The 21,215-nt window shown below is 39.2% G+C and overlaps 1 protein-coding gene across 1 annotated transcript; it reads right to left on the bottom strand.

The window, feature by feature from the left end:
* Positions 1-1,911: 1,911 nt before the first annotated feature.
* LOC149080927 (2-phosphoxylose phosphatase 1) lies at positions 1,912-10,897 on the bottom strand. Its single transcript, XM_089237621.1, has 3 exons — positions 10,667-10,897; positions 7,813-7,980; positions 1,912-4,031 (listed from the first exon to the last, which is right to left on the bottom strand). The coding sequence occupies exons 1-3, from the start codon at positions 10,767-10,769 to the stop codon at positions 2,752-2,754; spliced, it is 1,551 nt and encodes a 516-aa protein (XP_089093747.1). The 5' UTR covers positions 10,770-10,897; the 3' UTR covers positions 1,912-2,751.
* Between the last annotated feature and the right edge of the window lie 10,318 nt (positions 10,898-21,215).

The following is a 21,215-nucleotide window of genomic DNA, read 5'->3' as shown; positions in this document are numbered from 1 at the left end:
ACGATCCCAAGAATTGCAGCGAGCATAAACGAAGGCACTGGAAGGCATGACAAAAAAACGTGCAATCCGCATTTACATCTTTGTATGAGCAATGACAAAAATGCATGATTGTGCACAGGGCAGTTACTTTGAAGAATACACCAAATAAACAAGTTCTATCTGTATTCATTCTTCTGTAATAAAATAAGTCTCAGAACTTTTTAAATAAAGTAGTACAACGATACAGCCGGAAAAAAGTATCATTACATAGGATTTATCATTTCAGATAGGATATATTAACATTTTCAAGTCTAAGCCCGAGCCTGACTCGGAATGCCATTTTTGTTCAAGGGAACTAAGCCTGAGTCGGACCCCAGCTTAACTTTTAACTCGCTTAGCTATAAAATGGCTGATTATATATATGTGTTCCCAATGTTTTTTAACATGATCTATGAATGTTCTATATAGTTCCAAAAAAATATAAAGATGGCAGCAGCCAACAGATGTAGCTTTATGAAACGATGTGGAAGTATAGTTGAAACATATTTGCCTTCCTAGGTAAGGTAGCCACGTTTGTTGTGTTTCATGATATTTCATAATTGATTTTTAGACTTATCATATGCTGATGATTTGCCTGAACTTAGATATATATATATATATATCAGCACACGATTCTTTGTCAGAGTTATCAGATTCAGATGATCCAGAATACCAGCCCGCTAGTATAAGGGATTCAAAATCGCAGTTCTCAAATTACAACGATAGCACTGGTAAATATATTTGATTTTTTGCTTTTGAACAATTTTGTGTATATTACTTATTTTTTGTCAGATGTTTTAGGACGTATATTTTACGAAATAATTATTAATTTTAGATGATGAAACGAAGAACTCTTTGCCACAACCAGCAACAGATGATCCAGTAGCATCTACATCAAATTCACGAAAAAAAGTGAAGACAAGTCAGAGGGAATGGAGTACCAATGATATACCCTGCCACAATTCCCTATATTCCAAAAAGAATTGCAAAGTGACTGTAGTAGTGGATGAAGATTCTACGGAGCTACATTTTGTTTTTCTATTTTCTTCAATAAAGCAATGATTAAAAAAAACCACAACTAAGCAAATACATAAGAGAAATCGCCATGCAATTTGTTGAAGAAAGGAGGTACAGTAATGACAGCATGCCAACCTGCAGCAACAGTTGCAAGACATTTTCCAAAACCAATACCACAGACACCAGAACAAAATAACAATAATCCAACAAGAACTTGTAAGGTTCGCAGCAGCAAATCAAAGGCGGAAACTGGAAAAAGATCGAGGAAAGAAACCCGAACTTATTGTGAACCTTGTGGTGTTGAAGTACGAAAGCCTGGATAACCAAGCAGAGATCGAGATGTTGTTCGGAAAGAAAATTCACATTCCTCTGTGGGGAATCGAACCACCAATCTCTCACTGTCCGGGCGAGTGTTCTAACCATTGAACTACAGAGGACAGACATTTTCAATCCTTAGAGCATATGTATGAATACTGAATGGGACTGCGCATGGACAGCCTCCAAGCTCAGCTAATAGCCTTTACGATGTTAGCCCCCAGATGGCGACATATAGAGAGAAACGATGTTACTCTCCGCTTTTCATACGAAGTACGAAAGCCTGGATAACCAAGCGGAGATCGAGATGTTGTTTGGAAAGAAAATTAAATAAGAGAGAGAATTTTAATAAGAGAGGGAATAATTAAAGAGAATTTTCTTTATGAAAAGCGGAGAGTGACATCGTTTCTCTCTACTTGTGGTGTTGCTCTACATGCAAATGTGTGTTTTGAAGTGTATCATGCTAAAGCCCATTTTAAAAGATACAATATTTTTTTAATAAAACTATTTTGTACAACATTTGGGTAAGTTTTCATTCAGAATTTTTTTAAATTTTATGTTGAAAAATGTTTTCTTTTGCGGAGCTTTTTTTAAAACTTTAAAACATACTTTTTAAGTTATTTCTCATTAACTATTATTATTACTACCTTTAAATAATTGTTAATTGTGAAAGAAAAGAGGTTGAAGTTTCTAGCTAAAAAAACTGTAAAGATATATATATATATATATATATATTCTAAGTATTTTTAAAAACAATCATGAAAAGTGCCAAAAACCCTCAGTCAACAGGGACAAACATAGTCGAAATTGCTCAGACCCGAAAGTGGTCTGTATGGGAAATGTGGCGGGACCGAAGATATTATAATTATATAGGTGATTATCACTATAAAGGGGTAGTTAATCACATAGGATCAACTGCATATTTCTCTCCACCAAGATCACAATCTGAGACAATCACCACAGTGTTGATTAGATGCACTGCGTTACATTTCCGCTCCATGATTATCCCCCACACAAAGCATGGGCCATGTTGAAGCTCTTTATAAATGTGACGTATAATATTCACTAAATTATCAAAAATTTCAAATTAAAGTTTCCTCACCGATAACATGCAAGCCACCTTGATAATATGGCTTTATAATCCTCGAAAAGCTAATTAAAGATTATTGTGCTGTGGATATTCTATTTGTCCTGTTTTTATTACTTTATTACTAGTAAGAATGAATCGGCACTAAAATCAAATTATCCTATCATCGTTATTGGCACGCAATATTGATTTCATATATTTGGAATGTTACTTTCATATTCATATCAGGAATTATATAATCCCGACATCATATTACTGGATTTGAAAACGGAATGCAGATATCTCCATGTTACTATATTACAAATAATTTGAACTTAATAATGTATGACTTTCTTATACGCGTTATATCGCATCTCATAAGCGTCCATATCAATGCGGGACGTGTTGCACGCAATGGTGTAAGACGTAGCATTCATTCTGGCGGCGAAGTCTTCGTTCACAAATCTGACGAAGTTTTCGAATGGGCACACATTTCGAGAGGAAGACTTGAGTGCGATGCTTTTGAGAAGCATCTTGCAAAATGGCGTATACTTTGTTACGTCCTTGCCATTATATATTATTCTGATTGCATATTTATGGTTCTTGCTCACATAATCACTGCTGTACAATTCAAAAACTATACGAGAGGCGTAAGGAGGCAACACTCCATCATCAAATCCCAGCGCCGCCGCTAGAGGACCGACGGTGGTGTCATGTCCAGAGTATAGAACGAAACGCTCAGACCGTTGACCACTCAAGATGCCCTGCATGTGGTCAAGAAGGTTGAGAAGGAAGCCCTGCATTCTCAACCAAGCGTGTCTCTTATGTGTGCTGTCCTCGACAAACTGGCGACCTTGCCATTCCATAAAAGCTATCACATTTCTCACTTGGTCAATAGTCACGCAATTATGAGTATTGGGTAAACACGGAAGATGGCTATTGTGGCATACATAACCCATGAGGCTGTCGAACATACCACCAGGGGTTGTTATGTCTGAGTGATTGACATCAAATTTGACAAGGGGGTTAAGTCGCTGGATGAGCCTGACGACGGCAGGGTGAGATTCTACCAGTCTCTGCAGTTTTTTGTCCATGAGAAACTGCAGAAAATCAGCGAAGGGACAAGAGCAGTATTCCTCACGCATGCAGAAAGTGACATCATTCGAAGGAACTAGTTTCAATCTGTTCAAATCAAATTCGGGCAAGAAACCATAAAGGAACGCTATTGCGCTCTGATATGTCCTGGAATAAACTGTACTGTACACTCTGATATCTTCTGTCGACCATTCCTTGCTCAGCAGATTGTGCCTGTTGTTATAGACCTTGTTCAACATGCTGCCGAGCTGCAGATGTTGCAGTGCCCCCAACAAAGTCATCTGAGACGAAGAGCAAGATCTCTCATGTGGGTACAGAGGGAACACGGTGAACGGGTAACGTTTTTTCGAACGTTTCTTCACTGATTTCAGCACTGAGAGGTACTTCTTGAGTAGCATCGGCTTCTTGGCCAAGCCGCAGTTTATGAGAGACTGGTTTCGCACAGGACGAAGGGGTGAGCGATCACCATGGCGAATGACTATCGCAGTAAACAGCAGGGAATGGTTACTGGGAGATCGACCTGGAAAAAAAAACCATAATATAAAGTAAGTGCTGATGAATAAATGATGAACCGTTATAATTTTCTTTTTACAAAATTTGAAAAAAAATTTTTTTTTGAAAAATCTTATTTTATTTATTTATTTACTAGCTATAATACCCAGCGCTGCCCGGGTTTTCTTCAATGAGGTTTTTTGGATCATGTGATATCTCCCTCTTTCTTTGAGGAACATACAAACCATGTCTAAGTTAACCAATATGGCAACTTCCTGGTCTACTCCAATTTTTAAAATTATTGATGTGGCGGAAAACCCCCCCACTAAATTTCTGCATTCCTACAGTAAAATCGACAATTTTAACACTTATTTCTATGGGGATCATCCTTTGCCTGACCCTCAAAGTGATGCTGATGATGATTATGACGTCTATTCAAGAAGCCTCATTGCTGGGAGTCAAACTATTATATATATACTAAGAGGATTAGAGAAGTGACTGTAGAGGGAATGAGGCGGTTGAAGACAAACACTTCCTTCTACAATTCAAAGATATAATTAATATTTATTATACAATTAAATTTACAGAACCTACAAGAAATAGTGGGCCGCATGACTATATCAGCTGCGCTCTTTTCCCTATTACGTGGACAGCGCCATCCAGCAGTGGACACTGTCGCCACATGACAAACCATTGTAAAGGCATATGCATGTCAGAAACGCATTGCTAGGGAACCACAGTAAACATTCTGAAAGTGATTGTTGAGGCCCGAAAATCATTGTTGCTGGACAGTTTTTTGCCCATTTGGGGCATTTGCCCTGGGCTGACGAAATTTTAAAGTAGCCTATCGTTCAAGTCGGGTCCCATTTGGTATATATGCAAAATTTGGTGACGATCGATCTAAAATTGTAGTTTTGTATAGAGAACACACACACACAGAAAATTAATTTCATATACGTAGATTTTCATAGCACGAATAGTATCCTGTAAGACTGATTCGAGCCAAAGCAAAATGACCGAAATGACTTAGCTACAAAAACAATTTTTGACCAAACTAAGGTATTAGCAACCACGAATAATTCTTTTCTTTTTCTCACAATACATATTACATTCTTTTTTTTTTAGTCTTCCCAAGTGCATAGTCTGGCAACTCTCTTCGACAATGCACACAGCAAATTATGAAGACATGCAAGTTTTTTAAGAATGACACTCTTTCGAGACCCCATCCAAAAGCACAGTGCAAAATGTGTAAATTACAAGGGCCGATATAAATAAGTCTAGGTGGGCCACTAGCTCTTTGCTGAGCGTTGTAAATACGGATGGCTTTTATATAAAAGGAACCAAGCGCCATTAAATCAAAACTGAGAAAAAGCAATTTAAAGTTATCTTTGATTCCGTTATCTCTTCAGTTTGGTAGTTAGCTCAAGTGCATGCAGACATCATCACGGCCTACACGTCACTTGGTTCTATTTAGATTTAAAAAATCCTATCTCTTTCAATAGTTTCAGATGTCAGTATATGTTAAAATGGCGCTTGGTTCCTTTTATATAAAAGCCGTCCATATTGTTTATGCCTCTGCACATCCTAAAAATACAGAGGACAACTGAATGCTATTGTGGGGTAGCATCAGAATCACCAAACCTAGAATAGGCCCATGTACCCATGCTCTGCAACACAAACTGTTGTTTCGCCTATACACAAACTGTGCACCACAATTGTGAGTGATGAATGCTAGTTACTGTCCAAGACCATGAAGCAGTAAATACAAAATTACCCTTTTTTTCAACCAGGCAGAAGTTTTTAATGACGACTCTACTTGTCGAACCCTCAAACTGAGCAAATGACAGGGTCCACATACACCCCTCAACAAATAACTTTAAAAACGATACAATTTCTGCTTTGATAATCATTAATTGCAATCTACAACATTTGTATTATTTGGTATTATATTGATGATTCAATCAATTATACGAATTTCGTTGATAGGTTTTGGTGGATAAGTAGAACAAAACCAAGAAAGTAGGACATTTTAACCAAAAAAGTAGGAAAAGTCCTGCATACGATCGTGTTTTCCTGCGTATAATCCGCATGCAAAATTTGTAGAAAGGGGAAAAAAAACTAAGTGTAATTCGCGGTGGCGTATTATGTGCCGGATTTGAAAAATAATAAGAACTTACCTGGTTATACCAATAATCAATCCACTGGTATGCTAATTGATGAAATTTATTTACACATTTACACACAAAACTAAATTTACAGTTCAGTCAAAAGCTTTCAAATTCAGACTCATCAGAATACTCATCCGGCTGATAACATCATTTTCTGCAGATTGTCCGCAGCGGTAGACACATTCACATTTTTAATGTTTAACCTCTTTTAAACAGATAATCAGAGTGGAGCAGGACCGTCTTAAGAGTATCATGGGCCCCCGAGCAAAATGATTTTTTCTGCGGCTCTAAGTGGCAAATTGCCGAAATTTTCAATCATCTCATTTTTGTGAGGTCCTTGAGCCATGCCCAGCTGGCATACACGGGAGGGAGGGAGGGGCTGTCATGAAACCCATATTCCCCAAAATTAGGAAAAATAATATTTTGGAGAAAAAATTGGAATATCGAAAGAAAATACCCCTTTCATATGCTTTATTAACAGACACCGTTTAGCCCTCATCTGGGGCGATGACAGAAATTGACAATGTTCGATGGGAGGTGTATGGTATGGGAATGCTATAGTAACTACCATAAAGCCGACCCCCCCCCCCAACTTCAGGACCGCAATAAATTGAAAACCCGTGTATAAGCCAACCTCAAAAAATCCATGCATTTAAGAAGGAAAAAAATTCTTATATTTTCATGCAAAATGAATAGCTTACAGAAATTTACAATAGAAAATGATTCAAACTTTTTAATTCGTTTCTTCTGAGTCTCCAAGCTCATCATAATACATCAGATCATCAGAGGAGGTGCGGTATCTTCGTTTTTATCCTCATCTGGGCTGTCACAGCCATTGTCACTTTCAAAGAGGATATATTTTCGGTCCCGTCCATCGCATTGTTGATGTAACACTTTTTGAAGGGTCGGATGATAATTTCATCACGAACTGAATTCCATGCCTACTGCTTGTGAGGGGGTTGATATTTTCTCACCAAAAACAGACCCGAGTATAAGCCGAACCCCCCACTTGAGGAAAGAATTTTTCCATAAAAACTCGGCTTATACACAAGTATGTACAGTAATTTCTGTTAATTTAAATGCTCTTTGTAAGATGGTAACTCAAAGTTTCTTAGGAAGAAAATTTTTCACCCCAACAACGATGGATCCTGCATATACCCCTGGGGTGGGCCCCTGCATTAAGACGGCACTGGAGCAGAGGCAGACATCTTCAGCTGCAAACGGAGCAATGGAATATATTTTCAACCTCGAATCAAGCGGAGCCAGATATCTTCAGTTGTGAATCGAGTGGAGGCAGGTGAATCCAGAGCGATATGCCAGAGAAGCCACTTAACTGTGTAGAAGCATTGGATCATCCTGTATTTCACAGCGCTGAAAAAAAAGTTCTACCATATTATTTGGCTCTTGCCTGGATCTCTGCACTTTATGATAACTGACAAAAATTTCCCGGTTGTTTACTTAGTGGAATGAACTCTGACGAGAACCCTGGATGGAAATTTATTTTTAAGAAATTGGTATATTCAAATTCCCTTAATATGGGGAAGGATTGATGAAGCTGATGATTGCGATAGAAACTTTGAAAGAAACAAAGTACCGATAAGTGCAAAATGATAGGCCTAAGTATAAAGTAGTTTCAATTACCTTCATGCGAGACGGTTATTTCACTAGGTGGATTACAGTAGCGGAGCGCTTTGACCATCTTGAAACTGTAAGGCGCTGGCAAACGGTTGTGCTGGAGTGGATGCAGCATAGGCAATGGTGTTTGACTATATTGAACCTTAGTGTGGCTACTCTTGCTCATGAGCATAACTGTGATACGAGAATAATAAAAAAAATGAGTCGAAACATGATTATAACACACACATTCATGTCACATTATTAAGACCAACTCCTAATTATGAAATTGATGAAAAAATAAAGCATGTGGCTTCATGTGAACATAATGCAAAGGCATGAAAATTCTGAAAATATAGCGACATTCCTGTCACTAGTTGAACAAACAATTCATCAAATTTTGCTTAGTTTCAGGCACTCTGTTTGCTTTTTTTTTGTCGCCAAGTTTTCAACAACGCCAAAAGTGATATGACATTAATACCATCCTAACTGATGCTTTTTAAAAGTTATTGGATGTCTCAATCACCCCCGCTAGTAACCCTAGCAAACAGCACCAAGTTGGGTCTGGCAATGGAAAAAAAATAGGCCCCAAACCGCAGAATACTGTATCAGATACTTAGTGTCTGCTTTTCAGTCAAAACATTGTGGTATCTCTAAAACTGATTGGTTTGTGTATAGCTGTCATTGAACTGTGGGCTACGTTAACTAAACAAATGTGAACAGTGAGGTGGAAACAGCACAATACAGGCAGACAGCCACAAATGTGAAAGATTGACCAAAATTTTTTTGAAGCAGCTCCCACCCCACTAGGTGCCCTCACAACAATTTAAGAACAGTTTAAGATCAGGCGATTTTGCGAGAATAAATATGTCAAGTACTAGGTTGGTATTTAAAGCTCTGCGGGAAAAGCCATGTTAACATTTTGGGACTCAAGTAACCTTGCAAAACAATCTGAGGTCCTGGGGTCCACACATCCATAAGAGGGTCCCATGATCATGAGATCTGGGTTTTGTGATATTTCTAGAATAAGTTTGTAAACTGATTGACTGATAGCTCCTGAACATCACTTGACAGAGATTTGGTGATGTTCATGAAACGGCCCTGTTTACAGGGAAGCTCTAGTTCATTGCTTGGGTGCCCCAATACCATTGAAATGAACACAGGACCAGGCTTGGGCGGGACCTCAGGTACATATGGGGGGGGGGCCATGTCAGGGCCGGGGCCTGGTGCAAATGTATGTTTCTGAGTGCTGTCTTAACGCATGTGTCCACCCAGGCATGGCCCGAGAGCCTCAACAGTAGAGGGACCTCACGAAAATGAGATGTAGTTAAAATTTTCTAGAATTTACAAAGTAAGGCCTCAGGAAAACCACTTGGCCTGGAGGCCCACGATGCTCTTAAGACGGGCCCTGGGTGAGATACGTTTACTTTAGAAAATGTTGACTCGATCTAATTTTCATGAGCCCCCCTCCCCACCTCCGGACTGTGCCTGGGTGAGTTTATATGTTGAGACAACACTGGGCCAAGGCGCCCCCATATCTTGCAGCTGCGCTCCAACTAGGTTCTCATCTTTAACAGAATACTGTATTGGATATTTAGCATCTGCTTCTCAGTCAAAATACCATGGTATCTTTAAAACTGATTGATTTGTACGCAGCTATCATTGAACTGTGGGCTACGTTAACTAAACAAATGTGAACAGCTAGTTAGTTGACCATTGGGCCATGGCCCAATATCGTGGTGCAGGGCTGTGATCTTTGGTGGACTCCCAATGTCCAACTTTTTTTATAGTAGGTTTAGGTCATGCACACAAAGGTATATATAAACACAAAACTTTGTATTAAGTTCATGCTATACACATTAAAGTAAGTAAGTACCTTTGCCTATACATAAATAAATTTAAAAATTGACGAAAATAAAAATCAAAGCGGTATAATCACACAATAACAGCAACTACGCTATCAGCTATGATATTGAAGTAACCCTTTCCCGTCCATGACGTTCTCAGGCAGATGGAAGCACTATACACACAAGCATGACACAGAAACAAACTTCACTACACATACATTTATAGGCGTACGCAGAATTTCCTCGACGGGGGGGGGGGGTTAAGATTTTTTTTCCTTCTGGGGGGGGGGGGTTTAAGTTTTTTCCGGCAAAATAACACTATAATCTTGGCTCGGGGGGGGGGGTGTTAGAACCCCAAACCACCACCCCCTTTGCGTACGCCAATGCACACATTCCCACATGTACCAATTCGTTAGAAATTCTTCTTCAAATAAATATGTATGACGTGCATGTGTGGTTCAGTAATAGTAGGTTTAGGTCAATTTAGGCCCTATACAGGCCAAGGCCTGTGACAAATGTATCCTATTAAAAACAGAAAACAATGAGAATCGCCCTGTCAGCACTGCTTTTATGGGGGGAGGGGTTCCACTTAAATGAGATCTGTGCTACGATTCTCAAGGGTAAGTGTGTGAATTGGTAAGTCAGGTAGGAAGAACCCTTCAATATCAAGAAGGGCAGATGGGTTGGGGGCCCAAGATGCTATGAAGGGGGTGGGTTGGTAGCCTATGATGTTGTGAAGAAGGGGATGGGTGGGGACCATGATATTATCAAGAAGGGGGATTGGGGCGCATGATGTTGTGAAGGGGATGGTTGGGGGGGGAACATGATATCAATATGCTGTGAAGGGGATGGTTGGGGGGGCCATGATATCAAGATGTTGTGAAGGGGATGGTTGGGGTGGGCCATGATATCAAGATGCGGGGTTGGGGGTCCATGATGTGGTGAAGAAGGGGATGCGTTGGAGGCCCATGACATTACACATTGATCATGAACTTGTGTATATAATAAATGATAAATAACTATAATATACTCACGAGTAAATACCATGCCAATGATCCAAGCCAACAGCAAGCATCCAAATAGCAGCTTATGCCTGAAAATGAACTTCATTTCGATGAGCTTCCCATGTGCCGTCATGCTAATCAATTTCAGCACATTGATTGATAATTATGTGCGGCACACTGTTTTATAAAAACAAATCCGCGCACAGTGCCGTGCCATATCTCTTTTATAATAATGATACTGTTGCCAATCGCCAACCTATGTTGTCAGTATCATCCTACCATACTTTGATGAAAACCTCTAAAAGAAAATTCTCCTGTTGTTATTTATATGCTGCCATCTATGTTCTACGTTTACAACTATTTTCAATCCAATCATAAAACGTCCTACTTACTTGAATGAAACTACACCGCATGAGTCGTTATTAATGTGAAGAATAGATGGCACTACCGATTCCATTAATGAAAATATTAAAAGTCTTCCTTTTCTCCTGTCGTCTGCTTCTTCTATAATACTTCGTTTTGGACAGCTCCTCTTAAACACCCAGGAAAGAACTTGAACTGAACTAGCCATCCAGTTCAGTTCATGGGCTTCGAGCGTAAAGGATCTAAGCTGAATAAACAATCTTTTTTGTCGTCTGCTTCTTATGAAGTACTTCGTTTTGGACGCCTCCTTACATATACCTGTCACAGAACTTGAACTGATTTTAACACCCAGTTCAGTTAAAGTGCTTCTCTCCTAGGGATCAGAACTGAATGAATGATTCGGCTTTTTTTGCACATCACCGCATCAGTAGGTTTTATATTTTGCGGTAGATGGCAGCACCAACATTACCAATTAAAAAAACAGAAATGCATCTTTCACCTGTCGTCTGCTGTTTCTGAGGTTGCTTGTTTTGGTTGACTCCTTGTGTTTTTATAACTACGGACTTGAACTGAATCTTCAACCCAGTTCAGTTTGTGAGCGTCTCTCATTGGGAACCGTACTGAATAGAAAAGTCTGCTTTCTGGAAACAAATTCCTCTATAACCACGTGAGTCGTTTTTAATTCCGACAATAGGGAGCAGCACCCATTCCTAGCTGCGAAAAACGTAAAACGTTTACAACAATAACTATGTATTAGTTTTTCAAATCAAATTACAATTTTTTTTCATGCAAAATTGTGGATTGTTTTTTTTTGATTTTCATTAAATATTTTATTCCAAGCATATAACGGTCGATTCTCTTTTCAACGAATACCGTTAAAGCGAAGAAAATCTCGTTATAACAAAAAACTTTTCTAATATCCCCAGATAATTTAACATAGATATGAAAATCGGGAATTCCTATATTACGAAATTTCGTTATTCCGGTCTCTTGGACTTCATCGTTATAACAGAATTCGACTGAATGTATGGAATACCTATATATAATCGTTAAAGTGATAAATGCGGTTATTGTACATAATTACCGATTATTACGCATAATTGCCAAGCATTTTGGTGAGTTTGATAAATTTCCCTAAATTTAACACTATGTTGGTACCCAAGCGTCGTTAATAAATTAAGTGCTAATAAAGTTATCACTTCTACCGACAATTATGCATAATACGACGCGTCGTTGGTGACAAATTGTACATGATACATTGTATCATTATATCGGGGTAGGATCGTAAAATTTCTTATCCTTATATCGGGGATCCGAGAATATTCATCACAAAGTAGTCTGATTCATTTCGATTTTTTTGTTTTTCATATTTATCATATTCACCAATTACACTAGGGTATTATGCATAATCACAGATAAAAGCGATAATGCTTTCATTATTTTTGAACTTTACCAACGACGCTTCTGGGTATTATGCATAGTATCCAGAAAAAAGTGATGATTTTTTTAGTATTCATCAAATTCACCAACGAACGACGCTTGGGTGCAATGCATAATAATCACCAATAGAAGTGATAAATTTATCAAACTTACCAAGACGATTGGTATAAGTAATGCATAATAACTTTTTATTATGTATAATAACCGATTTATCACATTTACTGCAACATGTAATAGGCCTACTGTTACTGCCGAAGCCCGAAATTGGGAAATTCGAGAACTTGCCAATTTAGTTGTAAATTGACCCGCCCAATGTTTGAATTTCGGACTTTGGCCAGCCAAGTGCCCGGTTGTCCCTAGACAAAGTCGGATATCTGAAGACATGATTCGGGGTTAGGGGCCGTTTAAGTATTACGTCAGCAAATTTTTAGCCATTTTTGACCCCCCCCCCCCTGTCATCAAAATTTCGTCAGCACTGCCCCCACCTCCAAACGCATATTGGTGGGATCAGAAACGTACGCAGGAGTGGGCATAGGCAAAGCCTCCTAGAAGTAGTATCTAGGAGGCTTTGGCATAGGGGGCTGTTAATTTCAATGTTATTTGAAGGGTAAAAACTCGAAATTTCTCTTCCAGAAATTCATTGCAACCCACCCTTTGAGCCATATATGGTAAACCCTTGACCCGCAGACCAAATGTGGCCCTCAAGGTTTTCTGATGTGGCTTGCCCTCCTCAAACCAAATTTTGTGAAAATGAACTATAAGCGGGACATTTACAGATCGCTTAAATAACCCGTGGCACAATTCCACAGCATTTAAGTGGCCCGTGGCACATTCAAAAATCACTTAAGTAACCCGCTACACAGTTCCAGAACACTTAAACGATCCGTGGCACATTTAGAGATCCCTTGAGTGGCATGTGGCAAAATTTTAAAACCGTTAAGCGGCCACCACCCTTACCCCCTCCATCGATGCTGACAGAATACTTGAATGACCCCTTAGGGGCCATTCACGTCAGCATCGATGGTTGTTTCCGATTTGCTGACTTTTCATGACAAGGGGGAGGGGGGTTTGGATAATGCTTACGTCATCAACCACCCTTTATGGAAATATGAAATATTCCTAATGTGGCATCTTACTCGAGACGAGAAAAACCTTCGATGGTTTGTGGGCACTTGAAGTAACATCCTCCCCCATCTATTGATAAGTGCCCTACAGAGCCACTTTAGTGATGTCTAAATGCTTCGCGGATCCAAGTGACATGGAAATGCGTCCGGGCCGCTGAAGTGCTCTCGAACTGTGCCACGCATCACTCAAGTGATCCGCAATTATACGCCGCGGATCACTTAAATAATTTGAGAATGTGTCACGGGTAACTTGAGTGATGTAGAACCGCATTGTGGCCACATGTCAAGTGACGTGGGATCTCACTACGTCACTCAAGGGAATCTCTAAATGTGTCACGGATCGCTTAAGTGTTCTGGAACTGTGTCCCCGGTCATTTACGTGATCTGAAAATGTGGCACGGGTCGCTTAAATGCTCTGGAATTGTACCACGGGACACTTAAGCGATCTGTAAAAATGTGCCACTTAGTTCATTTTTACGAAAATAGGTTTGAGGAGGGCAGGTCGCATCAGATAACCCCCAGGGCCATATTTCTTTCGCATGCGTTGTTCAGTAGTAGTAGTAGTAGTACAGTCGAATCCCGTTATAACGAACTCCAAGAGGCCGGAGAAATCAATTCCTTTTTAAAAATGAATTCCAGATTTTAGCATTGCTCCTATGTAAACGTATCTGGGGTATTAGAAAAGTGTTCGGTAAAACGAGGTTTTCGTTATAACGGTATTCGTTAAAACGGGATTCGCCTGTAGTTGCGTGAAATCATATCTTTCAGCAGTTCAGGATTTTGATTGCTTTCGGAATTATTTCTCCCATTAAATATGAAACTGTTTCTTCCATTGATTTTAAACTCTCATTAATTATAAATTTACATGAATTCTGAATAAAGTGAAACCTCTCATATAATTTCTTTCATGTGTGTGTGAATTATATAATTTATCTCATTAATTCTTTAGTTCTAACGGCATTTCTTTCGTTGATTCTAAATTTCCATCGATTATTAAGTTGTTTCTTTCATCCATACTTTGAATTTTCATTAATTCTAAATTTTCATGAATTCTGAATTTAACATTTTTTTCGTTTTAATTCTGAATTATCATGAATTTTGAGATATTTTTTTTCATTAATTCTGAATTACCATGATTTTCCTGAATTCTCATGGATTTTCACATTATTTCTGTCATCAATTCTGAAATTATTTCCTTCATTAACTCTGAACTTTCATCAATTCTGAAATTATTTCCGTTATTAATTCTGAATTTCCATCAATTCTGAAATTATTTCCTTCATTAATTCTGAATTTTCATCAATTCTGAAATCATTTCCTTCATTAATTCTGAAATCATTTCCTTCATTAATTCTGAAATCATTTCCTTCATTAATTCTGAAATTATTTCCTTCATTAATTCTGAAATTATTTCCTTCATTAATTCTGAATTACCATGATTTTCCTGAATTCTCATGGATTTTCACATTATTTCTGTCATCAATTCTGAAATTATTTCCGTTATTAATTCTGAATTTCCATCAATTCTGAAATCATTTCCTTCAGTAATTCTGAATTTTCATCAATTCTGAAATCATTTCCTTCAGTAATTCTGAATTTTCATCAATTCTGAAATCATTTCCTTCAGTAATTCTGAATTTTCATCAATTCTGAAATCATTTCCTTCAGTAATTCTGAATTTTCATCAATTCTGAAATAATTTCCTTCATTAATTCTGAAATCATTTCCTTCATTAATTCTGAAATTATTTCCTTCATTAATTCTGAAATTATTTCCTTCATTAATTCTGAATTACCATGATTTTCCTGAATTCTCATGGATTTTCACATTATTTCTGTCATCAATTCTGAAATTATTTCCTTCATTAACTCTGAACTTTCATCAATTCTGAAATTATTTCCGTTATTAATTCTGAATTTCCATCAATTCTGAAATTATTTCCTTCATTAATTCTGAATTTTCATCAATTCTGAAATCATTTCCTTCAGTAATTCTGAATTTTCATCAATTCTGAAATCATTTCCTTCATTAATTCTGAAATTATTTCCTTCATTAATTCTGAAATTATTTCCTTCATTAATTCTAAATTTTCATCAATTCTGAAAGGGGCATTTATTGTGAATTCTCATTAAAATTCTAAATTTTGTGAATTCCTTCTTATTATCTCTCATAATTTTTTCTTAATTCTTACAGGGTTGTCCAATTGGAGGTTCCCGAATCCCTCAGGGGCGCACGACCCCCCCCCCCTCAATAAATCACAATTGAAATGTAGTAATGTTAAATGATAAAAACCAATAATACAAATAGATTGATGAAGAGAAAAAGTTTTTCATTGAATTAACGCACAAAAGCGTTCGTAGACTGTAATATAAATATTTATAATTCGACAAAAATTGTACTTGGGGTGCAATGTTGTACTTGTACCGATCTTTCGATACGAATATGAAACGTTGGTTTAGTTGTTTTGCAGGACAATAGATGACACTCCTGTCGCATCGCATTTACTACTACTGGATGGATCAATAGAATGTCCTCCATTGCTCGAGAACATTCTCGCCGTTAGATGACTTTAGTTTCTGCTGCTATGAATTGCATCCATGTGTCCGATGTGACGAGAGGGGGCGAATTGAGTAAATTCGCTTGATCGTCCCGTATTTTACGGGACAGAAAAATTTCCCCCACATTATTTAGCTCTTGGAAGGGATCGAGAGCGTTCCTATCCCCCTTCATAATTTCCCTTATTTTATTCAAAAATAATTAATAATTATAATTTTTCCGGAAACCTCATGACACGTCAATTAATCATCTCGGCAACAACCAACAAAACAGAAAAAAAAATCGGGATTATTCCGAGAAATACGGGACGTATGGTCACCCGGGTAAATACGTCCCTGGTCGAATTATATCGAGAACGCAAATTTTCTATTTTGCCAAACCGGGACTCCTGGCCACTCTGTTTCTAGCTGAAACAGACCAGCACGCAACTGTAGTCGTATATTCGAAACAACAACGCGTGTCGGATCTCAGTGGCGTATTTGCTCTGTAATGTTTAACGAACGGATCAAAGTATGCATGTAAGCATGCAGCCAGCATCTAGTTGGCACGAGGAATGAAATACACGAGCATGAATCACTTTTCGTTATTATTTGCTCTTCTGCTTTCGCGGGACACGTGTTCCGAGATCCGCTCCGCGACAGGCACCGACGTTGAAATACAAAGGGGGAAAAAATATTAGTAATAATAGGTAAAAACACACACGCATTGCAACGTGACTTTTCGCAATTTTTCTTCGTCTACGCCGCTGCCGCCAAAGACGGATTTCTCAACCTCTACTTTCTTTTCTTTTTTTTTTCACAGTGAAGTCAAGTGACTCATGGTCTGTAAGCGTTGGCGTTGTGTGCATTTGCTCATACCTGTGTTGTGTGCAAGGCCGTAAATGGGGTGGGGGTAGGCTCTGGACCAGAAGGGGAGAAAATTTCACCTTTCTAACCCAAGGGTGCTCAACTGTTTGGAGAGTGCGGGGCCACTTTATTGTTTTAGAAACATGTCGCGGGCCACTTGAGTTATCTGGAAATGTGCCACTGAGTCACCCAGGAGATCCGGAAGGGAGCCGCGAGTCACTCGGGGTGATCTGAAAGTCTGCAGTAGGCCTCTTGAGTGATCTGGAAGTGGTCGCGGCCAATTTAAGGGATTTTGAAATGTGCCATGAGTCACTTAAGTGATCTGAAAGTGTACAGCGGGCCTCTTGAATGACCACTTGAGTGCTCTCGAATCGGGTCACGGGCAGTTGAAGTGATTTTGAGATGTGCCACGAACTACTCAAGTGGTTGCGATGGTTTCCACTGAGGTGGTTTCACCTGAGAGTACGCCACGGGCCGCTTGAGTCATCTGGAAATGTTCGCGAATCGCTCAGGTTTTTTTGAAAGTATGCTGCTTATTGATCTACAAATGTACCACGAGCCACTTAAGTGAACTGGATGTGTGCCATGGGGGCACTCAAGTGATTTGGAAATATGTTTGGGGGTCGCTCAAGGTATCTGGTTATATGCCGTTGGCAGCTTTAATGATCTAGAAATGCGCCGCGAGCCACTGAAGTAAATACGCCACGCAGGCTTCTTAGAGACAGAGACATATTTACGGGGGGGGGGGGGTTGGGGCTGAGCAGGTTATAGCCTAAAGGGTGTAGATTCGAGGAATGAGTGGTTAAGAAAATTACGTCGACTAGGAGAGGAGAAGGGCGGCAAAATTTGTGTAACCCACAGGAGGCAAAATTCTAAATCTGCCCTTTCCTGACACAGGGGTACAACAAAAAACGGCGACTTGACCGCCGCACAAAATTGCTACCGCAGGGAGTCCCCCCCCCCCATCGAGGGGTTAGCGCATCAACCTATCGATAAAGTATAAAAAAACAAGCCTGCCGTTCGGAATCGGCAATAAATTGTAGGTCCCGGTCTAATTAGCCCTCGTGAGCAGAAAAATGACCGTGGTGCGACAAAAATGATCGAAATGATAAAACCTAAATCTGCCTGTGTTAACAGGTGCTCGTTAGCACTGGTTTGAGTGAAAGTAGAACAGTCAGGTAGATAACTTGAAGTTCGGGGTGTGGGGAATGGAAATATCTAGCGCCCCTTAAAAAAAGGGGAAAAATCCATTTCTATGTTCCTTTAAATCTAGATTTGTTTATTTCATGATTCGCGCAGGATTATTGGTGAACTTGGGCACGGTTTGTATGTCCCTGAAAGAAAGAAGGAGATATCACGTGATCCAAAAATCCTCATTGAAGAAAACCCGGGCAGAGCGCCACATGTATTATAGCTAGTATATATATAAAATTGATTTTCTTTGTGTGTTGTGTGTGTGTGCTCTCCATACAAATCTACAATTTTAGATCGATCGTCGCCAAAATTTGCATATACACCAAATGAAACCCGACTTGAACGATAGGCTACTTTAAAATTTCGTCAGAGCAGGGCAAATGCCCCAAACGGGCAAAAAACTGTCGGGCAACAATGGTTTTTGGGCCTCAACAATCACTTTCCGAACGTTTACTTTGGTTACCGTGGTTCCCTAGCAATGCGTTTCAGACGTGTAATGCCTTTACAATGGTTCGTCACTTTTCTAATGCTCTTAGTACTGTATACGTATAATAGTTTATGCCTTTATAATGGTTTGCCACATTTTCATTACTCTCAGCAAAGAGGCTTTTTGAATAGACGTCATAATCATCATCAGCATCACTTTGAGGGTCGGGCAAAGGATGATCCTCATAGAAATCAGGGTAAAAATTGCCGATTTTACTGTAGAAATGCGGAAATTTGGTGGGCTTTTTGTCACATTAATAATTTTAGAAATTTTATAGAATTCTCGATTTCTGAAATATTGAGTTCGCTTAGAGATATATATACAGTCAAACCTCGTTAATGCGTCACTCTTGGGAGAGCAAAAATATGACTTAGTAAGTGGAGTGACTCGTTAAGCGGAGTAAGCCACCAATTCCAATTGGGAGTTCCAAAAAGTGACCCGGTAAGCGGAGTGACGTGTTAACCGGGTGACGCACTAACGAGGTTTGACTGTATACGAAGCCCAGGAGATTAAATATGAAGTAATTCGCCCCCGGACCTACTTTTGAGTTGGATATTCATGCAATAACGCTGATGTCAACTTTTTAGTTACATCTTCTCAAGCATGAGGATTAATGTCTCCGTATTGTGTCTTTTAATATTCAACTGCATAAATTCATATAGTTTAGGTTGTTTTAAAATTAATTATGGGCCCGTAAAGTACATCGAAGAAATTCCACAGATTCAAGTAAGCATTTTTGGAAGCAGAAACAGGCAGAAGTGCAGGGGGTGGGGGATCGAAATACCTATCACTCCTTAAAAAAGAGGAAAAAATACAGGGTGTTTCGAAAAGAATCACCAGATTTGAAATGCGTATATCACAAAAAATATTGAACATAGACACGCTTAAGATTAATTTTATAATACATGGCTAATCAAACTTTATTTACAAGCCAAATTAAAGAGGTGCTCAATATGTCCACCTTGGGATGCACGGCATGTCCATACGATAGTCAAATTCGTCCCAAACGTTTGCGAACATGTTTGCATCCACTGCTGCTGTTATTATCTTTAGTTTGGCTAATGTAGTGGGAAGGGGAGGCACATAAACGTAGTCTTTTATAAACCCCCCACAAGAAGACATCGCACACTGTTAGGTCCGGCGATCTTTGAGGCCAGTGATCTTTAACTGAATCGTCAGGTCCCGTACGGCCGATAAATCGTTTAAACATGGGGAGTGGGAGAAGCCAATTTTGACAAACAGCGAAGGAAGAGCGTTAGCGCTACCTGTCGGCACCTGCGCGAGAAACTCGAGATTTCCCTCTTTCTACCTATATTATTCGATCAAAACAGATTAAATGCCGAATAGTTATGATTTTTTTTTTTTAATCGGATGATTGATTCTTTTTGAAACACCCTGTATATTTCCGAGTTATGAAAAATTCGCGCTTCTCGTTTTTGAAGTCAATCAGGTAATTTTTTTTTTTTTTTACACTTTTGTTACGTAGCCAATGAGCATCAAGTATAATGGGTACAATGAAAAGTGCGTACTTGACATGCTATTCAAAGTGGAGACACCCTATCACACACACAGTTAAGGTGTTATCGCCTGAGTATGAAACGGCACTATTTTACCAATAGGATGAAACTGAAAAAGACGCATCGGGACATCTCCACTTGTACATTTGTGTTGTTAAAAAAAAATTGCAATAATAAAAATAGAAACAATTAGTTCAAGATATGTGTTGACATGCATAGAAAGTAATACGAGTGATGTTAAAATGTCCTTAGGTCACCGCCATGGTATGATAGGCCACTTCTATAGTGGCCCCCTAATAAGACCGGTAGAACGGCCATTAAATTTGTGCCGCGGAACCGTCAAATTAAGCTTCATTCAGCTCAACTCAGCTCACCGCCACGGACAGCCCCCATGAGGGTGCGGCATTCTGATAGGCCAGGATTCCACCACTGTATCAGCACAGGTGGTCGGCTAGAGGTTCTTTTCCGTATTTTCCTGCTTCGAAACATGTTTAACTGGTCCTCTACTTAGGAAAAATCGTGCCACGCGAGTATCATACAATGCAACATTTACGTTAAGCGCATGGGCCTCAGAGAAGAGGGACTCAAATAAATGAGATATAGTTTAAATTTTCGAGAAGTATGTACGCGAATTCGTCTGGTCGGGCCTCAGAAAAATCAATTGGCCTGGGGGCCCCATAGTGCTCTTAAGACGGCCCTGACCGACGACCAAGTTCATAAAAAAACTACAATTCAGAAAATTGCACTTTTGATATATGGACGTCATAAGAACGGAGGAAAATGCCGCTATCGAAAAAGTAAATATAGGTGAAAGAAGGTACGGGTAGATTTTTGACAATAAAAGCGAATCTGAAGAGATGAAGTCTCAAAAAGGTTTATTGAACATAGTTATCTGGAAATTTGTCCGTTCCACTCAATTGAAAAAAAATCCCTTGTCTGGCCTGATTCAGGCGGTTTTGATGGTCTTGAACGTCCTTGGATTTTTCCGACGTGGCCCACGTCTCCTGAGAAGGACCAGCTTATATTCCCTGGGGGATGGGACAGAGCGGAGGC

Source organism: Pholcus phalangioides, unplaced genomic scaffold (assembly GCF_987345545.1).
Source record: "Pholcus phalangioides strain wild (caught in Gottingen) unplaced genomic scaffold, Ppha-v1.0 ptg000010l_1, whole genome shotgun sequence".
Taxonomy (NCBI): domain Eukaryota; kingdom Metazoa; phylum Arthropoda; class Arachnida; order Araneae; family Pholcidae; genus Pholcus; species Pholcus phalangioides.
This window is presented reverse-complemented; position numbering and strand designations above follow the sequence as displayed.

What these genes read in the sequence shown, in the direction of transcription:
- LOC149080927 (XM_089237621.1), bottom strand. Translation starts at nt 10,769, where the DNA reads ATGACGGCACATGGGAAGCTCATCGAAATGAAGTTCATTTTCAGGCAT. An exon ending in CATTGGCATGGTATTTACTC is followed by an intron (nt 7,981 to 10,666) that starts GTGAGTATATTA and finishes CTCGTATCACAG; the next exon opens with TTATGCTCATGAGCAAGAGT. An exon ending in AATAACCGTCTCGCATGAAG is followed by an intron (nt 4,032 to 7,812) that starts GTAATTGAAACT and finishes TTTTTTTTCCAG; the next exon opens with GTCGATCTCCCAGTAACCAT.